Source organism: Varanus komodoensis, unplaced genomic scaffold (genome assembly GCF_004798865.1).
Source record: "Varanus komodoensis strain SLA01 unplaced genomic scaffold, ASM479886v1 scaffold129, whole genome shotgun sequence".
NCBI classification, from domain to species: domain Eukaryota; kingdom Metazoa; phylum Chordata; class Lepidosauria; order Squamata; family Varanidae; genus Varanus; species Varanus komodoensis.
In genome coordinates this window covers 215,924-227,163 of record NW_025335373.1, presented here as the reverse complement: position 1 = coordinate 227,163, position 11,240 = coordinate 215,924, and the positions used below count along the sequence as shown (strand labels likewise).

At 63.8% G+C, this 11,240-nt stretch overlaps 1 protein-coding gene across 5 annotated transcripts in view; it reads left to right on the top strand.

Moving 5' to 3' along the window:
• Nucleotides 1-11,240, top strand: part of AGAP3 (ArfGAP with GTPase domain, ankyrin repeat and PH domain 3) — a 75,408-nt gene that overhangs the window by 25,049 nt on the left and 39,119 nt on the right. For 4 of the 5 annotated variants that reach the window (XM_044422523.1, XM_044422522.1, XM_044422524.1 and 1 more), the window contains exon 2: nt 4,129-4,187. In XM_044422523.1, the coding sequence (XP_044278458.1) occupies nt 4,129-4,187 (59 nt within the window). Of the gene's footprint in view, nt 1-1,356; nt 1,488-4,128; nt 4,188-11,240 lie in introns of those variants that run through there. The other variant, XM_044422525.1, reaches the window with a different exon arrangement.

The following is an 11,240-nucleotide window of genomic DNA, read 5'->3' as shown; positions in this document are numbered from 1 at the left end:
GTGGGGCCGCCCGCGCGCCGAGCCCGTCCTCGTGGCCGTGTCCGTGTCCGTGGCCCGCGGCCGAAGCGCGCCTCCCGGTAAGAAGCGCGCGGCGCGGCGGGCGGGCCGGGCTCTGGAGAGGGGCGGCCGGGGCGCGCCGCCGCTTTCCGCCCCTCCGGGCGCGGGGCGGCTGTGCTCGAGGCCGGGCAGGCGGCGCCGGCTGCCGGGCTGCCCTCCGAGGGGCGCTGAGGCGGGGGAGGCGCGGCTCGGGCGCGCTTGGGGCGGCAGTGAGGCTGCTTGCGGGCAGGCGGGGGGGGGGGCTCTACCTTGGAGGGGCCGTGTGGGCCCTGGGCAGAATCTGTTCTGCCTCAGTGGGGCCCTGACAGCCCCACTGGGATGGTGGGGGAAACGGGCGCTGAAGATGGGGCTGCGGCTCCCCATGTGGGGCGGTACCTGAGCTGGGAGGACAGCTGTTGTGGCCGGGGCTGCCGCTTCACTCGGCAGCCGGCGTGCAGGCAGCGTGTGGGGCTGCCTGGGGCCTCTGGCACTTCGGCGGCTGCTAGTGCCCCGCTGCCCCTCACCGCCCCCCCACGCTGCTCGGGCCGGGCCCTCGCACAGTCCAGCCTCAGCAAACATTCGGACGCAGGAGTGGCAGCCCCAGCCCCAGCAAGGCAGGCCGGGCCCAGGCCCAGTCGGGAGGCCCAGCCCCTGGCCCACGGGAGGCCGCTGTGTGTGGCCAGCAGCGTGGTTATGCCCCATGCGCTTTCGTGCGCTCCCTGTGCAAGAGCCGGCTGTGCTGCTGCCGCACTGCGGTGTGTGGGGTGGCTCCTGCTGGGCTCCCAGCTGCCTTTGCCTTCCCCGGCTGTGCCTTGGCCTCTCATCTCCATTTTGCCCCATGAGTCACCCAGAGAGGCTGACACTGTCGTGAGCAAATGGGAGAACTTGAAAAGACACCCAGAACCCTAACAACCTCTCTGTCAAGAGCCTACAGTTACAATTTCAGTTCAGTTCTGTAAAAGACACCGGTTTGGTTAAATATCCCACATAAAGCTGCAAGTATCTATGCTGATTCAATTTTATTTAATTATTAATTTAATTAAATGATTGAAAGTGCTGCCCATTTAGGGCCAGAGTTCAGGCTGCGTGAGGCTGGCGTGAGCCCCACAAAGCCAGGAGACCAGGACCGAAGAGCGGTGCTTTCACAAGCCTGCCCTGATGTGTGGTGATGCTGTGCAATCTCTGGCTGCCCCTGCTTCCGGTTTGCCCCTCACGAACCCCCCCCTTTTCCTTGGCCTCACAGGCCCGATCCGGATGGGGAGGACAGAGTGCCGGCCAGGACCAGCAGGGGAGCCTCGCACTGTTCCGGTGCTGCGTTGCCTCATCTGAGCGGAACCGTGTGGCTCCAGGACCCCTCCTGTGACTTGCCAGGCCAGCTGGGTGCTGGCTGAGCAAGCCCCGTGTGCGGCATTGCGCAACATCATCACAACTCATGGGGCGCCTCTGTTAAGGTATCAGCTCAAGCTTCCGATTTCCTGCTTTTGTGGAGCTTGCTTTAAACTGGTGGGTTTCTGATCGCTCAAATCTGCTGTTTTTAAATTTATAATTACACTGTTCTGAAAATCGATCTGAAAAACCGAAAGACAGAGCACGTGCAGGTCATCAACCGAGCAGCCACATGTAAATAGCACTTGTGCTGCTGTTAGTGCTGAGTAAGTCTGCCCAGGGCTCCAGGGGAATGTTCGCCTGGTTTCCCTCTCCAACAAGGAGGTCAACTCAGGTAGCCTTCCAGCACTCTAGCCTCACCCAGCTGGTGCGTCTCTGCTCCCCCACCTGGAATGGGGTAAGAAACGCCAGTGGGAGAGGGAAGCACTCTGCACATACCCGAAAGGCTGGCAGAGAAGGACAAGATCCTTCTCGGTCCTTCCAGAGCGCAGGACACGGAAAGGCAGACTTAAGCCGAAAGAAACCAGAGTTAGACTAGACTCCAGGGAGAAGGTGCCATGGAGGCCATCAGGTCCACCCCCGCTGTTGCCGGCTGGGCTTGTTTCCACAGAGTGTGCCTTGGCCCTGGCTGGTGCTTGGGGTGTCTGGGGGGATGCTGGGACCCAGACCGCCTCCAGCGGGCACCGCACGGCAGTGGAGTGCCTGCGTGCAGAGGCAGGCGAGGTGCTGAGCGCGGCGCTTCCGTGCTGGCGTGTGCTGAAGGCATGGCTCTCCCGCGGGGCTGCCCAGGGCAGAAGCCGAGGGGGTGCGTGGGACTTCCTTGGGGGGCTGCCCTCTCAGAGGGATTCCGTGGCTGCGGCATGCCTGGTGGAGCCACCCCCCCCCCCCGCGCCTGGAAGTGGGCTGGGCGCCCACAGGGAGGGTTCTGCCTCCGCAGAGCTAGCTCAGAGCGGCCGGACCTGCCTAACGAGTTTGGGAGAAGCCCTGGCAGGCCCCGAGCGAGCCAGCCAGCCAGCCGGCTGGGCTGCAGCTGCAGTGTGCCTCCCGCATGGCTGCAGGGCCTGGGAGGATGTGTCCATGGGCTTGGGCAGACGGGAGGGTTGCTGAGGTGCAGCCTGCCCTGCGGGAAGGCCTCCCGGATTCGGCCCTGGCTGCTGTACCAGGGAGACTGGCTGGGCTGCTCTCCCTTCCCGCTCGCCGGGACTCTGCTGTTGGCCCCCTCCGCATCTGCACCACCCTCTTGGAGGGTGCCAGGGTCCCTGCCTCTTCCGGGAAGCAGTGCAGTGCCCAGAGTGAGGTGCTGCTTGCTCGCCCAGGAGTGCCCAAGCCGACGAGGGCACGGGCACCCCGCGCCGCTCTGATCAAGTGGGCGCTTGAACTCGCGGATGGGACCTTGCGGCTACTCCGCAGCTTGGAGTACGGAACCGGAATCTTTTTGTGGCCATGAAAATGGGGCTTCTTTCTGCTCTGCGGTGCTCGGCTGCTTCCTGTGCAGGAGCCGTGGGGTCTTGAGCGCAGCGTGCTTTGGGGGTCCAGTGACCAAGCAGGACTCTGGTGTCCCATGCACTTTGCAGCCGCTTTAAGGAAGGCCCCCAAGCGCAGCCCCGCTGGGGAGGTTGGAAGAGCCCCGCAGCCCCGAAATCCACGTGGTTCTGCCCCTGGACTTGCCGCAGGACTGCCGGAGCCAGACACAGGCAAAGGGGGCAGAGCTGTGCGGGGCCTGTGTGCCTTGCCCCACACGCCTGCATTGGTTTCCTGGCCCGCAGGGGCAGCGCCAGCCCCGCCACAGGATGGGCAAAGCAGGGTGGGAGGGTCTGCAGGCCTCCCAGGATGCACCCCCTGAACTTACGGCGGTGGTGCTAGCAAGCCACGGGGTTTGGGGGGGAGGCGGCTGTGCTCTGGTTTGCTCTTCCTTCCCCAGCCTCCTTTGCATGCTCTCCTACCTGTCGAAGCAGTTGGGCGATCTCGGAGCTGGCATATTTTTTGTAGTCTTTTGGTTGGTCTGGGATACCTGTATGGTGCTGGAATTTTATCGAATTCCAGACTGGGACACCAAAAGCACTTTCCTCCCTCAGCTGCTCTGTTGCTGTCGCGAGTGCAGCAGCGGAAGCCCCCGGCGAGCGGTGCTGGCACAGGCGGGCTCAGCAGGTGGAGAGCAAGCAGGTGCTTCATGGCCAGGCGCTCACTGGGCCGGCAGAGGGGCTCTTCCTCTGGCTGGTGGGCTTCCAGCTCGACCGCGGTCACTGAGGGCTGCTCTCCTTGCTCCACTTGGCCGCTGCTTCCCGGTCGCCTGCGCCAGTGGGGGCTGTGCCCCATGGCCCGGCCCTGCAGCACAGTGCTGCTCCCTCGGCCTGCAGGTGGCCACGCCAGGCCAGCTGTGGCCCAGTGGGTGGGCAGGGCCCCATGCTCAAGGCCTGAGGGAGACCAGGATAACCCCACCCCCCCATTTGCCCCCCATTTCCGGGGGGAGCTTAGTCACTAAGATCTGCTAGGGAAGAGCCGACCGTTCCAGGCCGGGGTTTGGTGCTCGTGGGGATGCCACCCTGGGGCCCATCATGAGAGGTGCTCTGGGCCGCCTCTGCTCTCTCTCCTGCTCGCGCCCCTCCTGCCCAGGGACCGACTTCCCCGCTGGCCCTCGGGCGGCCATTCCCGGGCACGGCCTTTCGCTTTCTGGTGCCACTCAAGGCTCTGTCTCCTCCCTTGCAGATTCCTTCGTGAACAGCCAGGAGTGGACCCTGAGCCGGTCGGTGCCGGAGCTCAAAGTGGTGAGTAGCTCCCTGTGGGGTGTGTGCGTGTGCGTGAGTGCGTGTGAGCGTACCCTCTCCCCTGGACTGTACTGAGAGGTGGGGTTCGGTCAGCTGCTGGCTGTGTACAGGGACCGGGCCCTCCCTCTCCCACGCCGTCAGACACCCGAACTGGAGCTGAGGGGTCTGCCGTGAAGGGTTGCTTGGTTTTCCTGGATTGTAACCCGAGCGATTCTCCTCCGATCCCATTTGCCCCTGTAACTGGGCCAAGGAAGGGGGTGGGTGAGGGGCCGGGGCGCTCCCGGGGCTGAGAACAGCCTCTCCCTCTGCCCTGCTTTCCGTCAGGGCCTCTCCAGCGGCCAGAGCCTGCGGGGCACCCGGTCCTGCCGGGGGGGCCAGGGGGTTGCCTGCAGGCTCGGCGCCTGTTCTGGCCGTCCCGCTCTTCAGCGTGTGGGGTGGCAGCCACGGCCCCGCAGCCCTCTCCACTGCAGCCACATGTCTTGTGCACGCTTTGCTGAGGTGGTGGAAGATGGGCTTCTTGGGTTCAGAGAGCTGCCCCTTCCCAGCTCGGGGAAGAGGCTTCCAAGCACCAGCTGGCCAGGAGGAGGAAGCGGGGAGCCCAGCTGAGGGGCCCGGATCAGGAGACCCCCTTGTGGCATCCTCGCCGGGCTGCGGGGAGGCAGACCAGGAAGGGCTCCCTCCAGCTCAAGAGATGCTCAGCAGGCCGAAGCCTGAGCTGCTGCCATCGCACGGACTCCTCAGTGGTGGCCACACACCTCTCATTAGAGAGCTGGAGCGGGAAGGGCTAGGGGTGGGGGTGCCAAAGGTGGGGGTGCCTTTTGGAAAGCCTGCCTGGCCATGGGGTGTTCTGGACTGGTGGTGCTTGGCCTGCCGTGGTGCCAGGAGTGGCCAGGCAGTGGCATCGTCTCCAGGTCTTTCCGAGCAGAGGGCAAGGCTTCCCAGAAGCCCCCTTCCCAGATGCGTGCTTTGTGCTGCCCCGAGGACTCGGGGAGATGCTGGGGCCAGTGGGGAGCCCAACCGCAGCCCCGCCTGCTTGCTGCTGAAGCGCTCTCCACACTAAAGGCGGTGGTCAGGCTTCCTCTCCCCGCAGCTGAGCCAAAAACTAGCTCTGCTCCTCAAGGGGCCTGACGGTCTGCCTTGGCCAGGGAGCCCCCGGCCCAGTCAGTGAAGCCTCCGGCCCTGACTGCACCCCAGACCTCCGGCGTGAGCTCGGGGCCCTCCTTCTTGTGCGGCAGCAGCGACAGCTGGAGCCACCCCACCCCACCCCGGCCCCCCATGAGCCGTACCCGTGCCCAGTCCCTGCCTGCTGGCCCCCGCTGCAGCGTGGCCACCATCCGTCGCAGCCATGGGCTCTGCACTGTGTGGGGCTGCTGGTGGGAAGAGTCCCGGGCGGGACCCCCCCGCCCCCGCCCCCGCCCCCTCCCCCTCGTGCAGCTCGGAGCGGTTCCTGCCCTTTCCCCAGTTCTCTTGCGACTGCCACATTGGCCTCTCCTCTTGCGGTATTTGCCTTTCTGCACGTTCTTCTCTTGTGTGTTCTGCTTTCCAGCTTTTGCTTCCTATTTCTACTTTTCCCTGCTGTTTGATCCTAAACTTAGCCTTCCCCCCAAAAGCAAAATCTCTCAACAGCCCCTCTTAGCATAATAGAATCATAGAGTAAAGCTGGGGGGGGGGGCAGAGGGCCAACTCCTGCTGTCGCAGGACACCAGGTCAGCGCACCCCGCTCAGGGGGCCGTCCAGACGCTTTCCGAGTGTCTCCAGCGAGAAGAGCCCACCAGCTCCCCAGCTCACAGGTTCCATTGCCGTGGTGCTCCAACAGTGAGGACATTCCTCCTGGCGTCCGGTCTGAATCTGGCTTCTCGGAACTTGAGTCGCCATTCCGTGTCCCGCGCTCTGGAAGGAATGAGAAGAGACCTCGTGCTCCCTCTCTGGGGCGGCCTCGGAGGTCCTCGTGGAGGCTCGCACAGCCCCTCCGAACCTCCTCTCCCTGAGGCTGCACGTGCCCAGTTCCGCAATCTTGCCTCCCAGGGCTTCGCCTCCAGCCCCTGATCCCCCCCTGTGGTCCTCCTCTGGGCCCTCTAGACTTTCCGCGTCTTCTCAGCTGCCCAGACCGGGACAGAGAGTGCCAGGCGAGGCCTGACCGGTGCTGCGTGGAGGGGAGCTGGCGCTTCACCTGTCTGGGAAGTGCTGCTTCTGCTAATGCACCCCAAAAGAGCGGTTGCCCTTTTTGCAGCTGTGTCACATTGTTGGCTCCTATTGGGCTTGTGATCGACAGCAACCCCGAGATCCTTCTCTTTGCAGCTGTTGAGCCAAGCGTTCCCCATCCTGTAGCGGCGCCTTTGGCTTCTTGCTCCCCAGTGGAGGGCGTGGCATTTCTTCCCACCGAAATTTCATCTTTTGCTCTCTGCCCGGCATTCTCACCTATCCCGATCACCCTGGATCATATCTCTGTCTTCCAGGGTGTTTGCTGTCCCACCCAGCTTTGTGTCAGCTGCAGATTTAATTATCTCTCCTTGTACTTCCTCGTTGAAATCGTTAATAAGAACGCTGAAGAGCTCTGGCCGCAGTGCTCTGCCGATTGGGCCTGCTGCAGGCCCAGAGCCGGCGCCACCAAGGCCCGCCCCATGATGGAACGGATCTCAGGAGAGTTGTCATGGGAGGGGTGATCAGACCCACCCCCCGACTGCGGCGTGTGCCCCGTCTGTGGCCTCCCTGGCCGGGATTCCGCTCTCACCGCACTGGGGCCACTGGGCCAGTTGCTGTCACTGGTTCCCACAGCCAGCCGGGCTGTTGCGCTCTCTCCTCGTGGGATCGGCGGTTCTTCTCCAGCTCCACCTCATGCCTCACGCTGCCACCTGCGATGCCTCCGGGTCCCCTGCCTGCCTGGGACTGCCGGGATGCCGCCACCGCAGCACCAGCGGGATCGGGAGGAGAGGGGGCCGTGGCCGCAGCCTGCTGCCCTGAGCTACTTGCGTGATGTCCCGGCTGTTGGCAGGAAAGGCAGACGAGCGGGTCGGAGCCCGGCCCTCATTCACCACCTCACCTGCAGCCCGACTCCCCGTTTTCAGTGCCAGGGGACTACCTGTCTGATCCCGAGCTGGCTCTGTGCAGCGACCTGTTGATGCCTTCGCCAGATGGTGTGATTCCAGCGCAGGGACCGGGGCCCCGTCCGAAGAGCTGGAGCAGGTCCTTTGGATGGCGATGTCCCCTGGACCGGAGATGCCGCAGCGGGCAGAGAAGCAGTGGGTCCCGTCTTCAGCGCTGCCCAGATGGAGGAGGCCGCGCTGGTGTCCGTGCCATTCCTGCCTGCGCTCCTCAGCTCCATGAAGGAATCGCAGAAGAGCCGACTTGGAAGGGGCCATGGAGGCTGCCGGTTCACTCCCTGCTCTTGTGGGACACCGGGTCATGCCATCGCATGCGGGTGGCTGTCCGGGAGCCGTGGAAGGCGGAGGCCCACTGCAGCCAGTGCCCAGTGCTTGGAGGACATTCGCTGGGCACGGGGCGGGGGGGTCGTTCTTGCTGCCGCAGCCCCAGCCAAACCCAGTCATTGTGGAATCAGCGCAGGCTCGTTCACAGTGGGGCCCTTGGCAAGGGTGGCAGTGCCTGGAGTTTGGGGAAGGCAGGTCTGTGTACCGGAGGCGTTGGGCCTTTGTTTTTCTAATTATGAAGCTGCCATGGGGTGCCACCAGCTATTCCTCTGGGAGAAGGTGGAGTCCCAGGGGAATGCCTGGACGTGGCCCATGTGTCTCAGTCGGAGGCATGCGGTCTTTCTAGGCAGTCGATCAGCACAGCCCATCAACGCATCAGCTGCGACGTGAGGGGCCCCGTCGGCATGGTGGCCGCCTGACGCCATGCCTGGCTTCAGGTGGTGGGTCTCTCCCGAGAGGATCAAGGCCTGAGGACTCCCTTCAACTCCCGCACGGATTCGAGGCTGGATGTGCTCCACAAGGCCCGGAGAATGGCCCCAGAGAGGGCTGTGTGCCCCCCAGCAGCCGCCAGTGCCGCTGGGACGGAGGGAGGCCACCTCCCAGTTCCGGCAGCGAGGAGGCGGCTGCCTGCCAGTGAAAGGCAGCACGGAGCGGAGCCACCAGGCCACTGCTCGGATCCGCTCCAAGGGTTGCCTCATCGCCTCCCTCCCCGCCTGGGGGCAGCAGCGTCGGATGGGTGGGAGCTCTTCTCTGCGGGGAGTGGATGCTATGCTGAATTTGGGACTGTGCCACCTCTTGCCTCTGTGTAATCGATGCCACCGTCCCGCTTTTGGCAGTGGAGGCGGCCACACTGCTCTCGAAGGGGGCACCCACCTGTGCCTCTGCCAGATCTTCAGTGCGGGTTTTGCCCACACTGCTTTACCACACCGAGGAAGGACAGGCGCCTCTGCCCCGTCGTTGCCCCGTGGACGCCGCCTCCTTCGTTGCACCAAGGAAGTTCCACAGTTTCCATACAGACCCCTTTCTCGTTATCGCATTTAGTGGCTAGGTTCACCCTGATAGACTTACAAGATTTTGCTTGCTTTCTCGCCGTGGTCCACCAGGCCTGCTGGCACTTCCCCTGGTTCCCCTTGGCTTGGATGGCTATCGGGTTCCAGCGCTTCCGTTTGCTCTGGGCGCTGCTCCTCGGTTTGCACCAAGTTCATGGTCATCACCTGTGTGCATCTCCAGCTGCAAGAGCTTCAAGCTTTTCCCTACCTGGGCAACCGTCCGCTGGTTGTCCCATCCTGAGAGAAGTGCTTGGGTTTGGTTCCTCTCCCCTGAGAACTCTCCTCGGTTCATCCTCTCCATCAGGGAGAGATGCAACAAATCGACGGCCAGGCTGACCTCCCAGCCAGTAGAGCAACAGCCCCGGCTGCCCTGAATGCGAAGCTCGGGACAAGCGCAGGACAACAGTGCAGCAGGCACAGCGCCATCCCCGCCTCTTGGTGGTGACAGTCACAGCCATCCCGTTCACCGGGCTGCAGATGGGGATGGTCCGGCGTGCTTGTGCTTCCTGACCCAACGCGACTTGGTCCAGTGCGGTGGAGCCTGGCCTGGTGGACATCCTGGTCCAGCAGCGCAGAAGGAGCTGCACGCCACGCTGACGGCAGGCCTCTCCCACTGGATGTGGCTCCAGTGAGACCCACGGAATGGGGATGCCTCCAGACAGGAAGCCGCATAAGAATTGGCTCTGGCTCCTTGCATTCTGGGAAGCTCTGGGTGCCTTCCGGCCTGGCCTCCGGGACAGATGCGAGCAGGTCAGCACAGGCAGCCTCTCTGTGGCGTTCTGCCTGAGCACACGGGGAGGCGCACGGCCCTGCTGTGACGGCGGCTCAGTTCTCCCCACCCGCTGTCGCGCTGGCCTTCAGAGGGCTGCAAACCTCGTCCGGCTGGGGCCTGTTGGCGGTTTGGCGGCACTTGAGAAGCTGCCCTTTGAGCCACTGGCCACCATGGATGTACGGCCCCTTCCGTGCAAGGTTGGGCCTCCAAGGGAGGTGGTTGAGCCCCTCCCCATCGGTGAGGGTGTTCAAGGAAAGACTGGACGTGTTGGGGATGGCGTGCGGGGAGCCTGCTGGAGCTGGGGGTCTGACCAGAGGCCCCGGGAGCCTCTTCTGACGCGCCTCCTTCGCGGTCATCGCATTGGCTGGACTGGCTGGCCCCCTGTGTGCCTCATGCATTGACCAACTTTCCACGCCTTCCACAGGGACAAGGGGGTCCTGTGACTGGACACCTTATTTGTCCCGAAGCTGCGCCAGCACTTCGCCTGCCCAGACCGCTCTTCTGATGGAGTCACTGTGTGCCCCGGATGGTTGCAGGGTGCTGGCCTTCTCTCAGTCCTCTCACTGGCCCCGGGGACTGTTTGCATGTTGCAGCGAAGGGCCCACGGGGGAGCCGGTTAGCCCCCGGCGAATGGCACCCTGGGGCGGGAAGCCTCCGTGCTGGCCTCTCCGTGGGCGGGACTCCAGCTCCCTGGGGCCAGGAGCCCTCGGTGCAGGGCGACAGCGACCCGCACGGTGCCGCTTGAGGGCATCCCTCTGCGGCTCCTCTGCGAGGTGGCAGCGTGGTCCAGCGTTTGACCTCCGTCCGGAACTGCCAGCTCAATGCCATGCCGGGCCAGTCTGCTCCCTCAGCAGAGTGGCTCTCCGCGGCCCGCCACAGCCGGCACCTGCTCGCCTCCATCGGGATCTCAGCTCGCTGGACGCCCGCGTTGTGATGCACGGAGTCCAGAAAGAAGGCCGGGTTGCTCACCTGCAACGGCTGTTCTTCGAGCGGCCGTGCGTGCATTCACACAGCCCACCCGAACCACGCGGGTGCCCGCCAGGTTCGGTGCCGTGTCCTTCCTGGCATCCTGTATCCATCTGGGGCGGGCCAGCCATTGCCCGGCCTCCCCCGGCTCTGGGGCACAGCACCAGTCTCGAAGGAACTGGGGAAAGGGCTGGGACCTTTCCCAGAAACAGCACGGGTGGGAGTGGAGGGGAGGGGCTCCCAACGGGAGGCGACTAGAGCAGGCCCTGCGCAGGGCAGAGCCGACGGGTGCAGAGCACGGATGTGGAGACCTGACACGCGGCCAGGAAAGGCAGGCGCTGGCAGTCCCCTTGCCAGAGGCCTGGCACTGCACCCTGCATCCGCTGCTGCGCTCCGAGGAGCCCAGGATCCCCTGCCCAGCCTGGGTCCACAGCAGAGATCCACAGCTCAGGACTGGCACGTGCTCAGGACTGGCACGAACCAGGGAGGTGGCGGTTCTCATGTTCCAGCGAATGCTGATCAGAAGCAGCTTCACTCATGAGCTGTGCGGAAAAAGCTGCTCTAATAAGGCTTTTTCAAAATTGTATTCCTTTCAGTGGAACTTTACCCTTAAGGTTAGGGGTATTCCCCAGGGTAGGGTTAGGGTTGGGAAAACGAGCTGTCATTGCAGGAATTTGATGGTTGGAATGCACTTAGAATAGGCAGAAATGATGAGCTGTGTACAAAAAGCTGCTCCAACAAGGCTTTTTCAAAATTGCGTTATTTTCAATGGAACTTCACCCTTATATTAGGGTTAGGGGTATTCATCAGGGTAGGGTTAGGGTTGGGAAAAGGAGGTGTC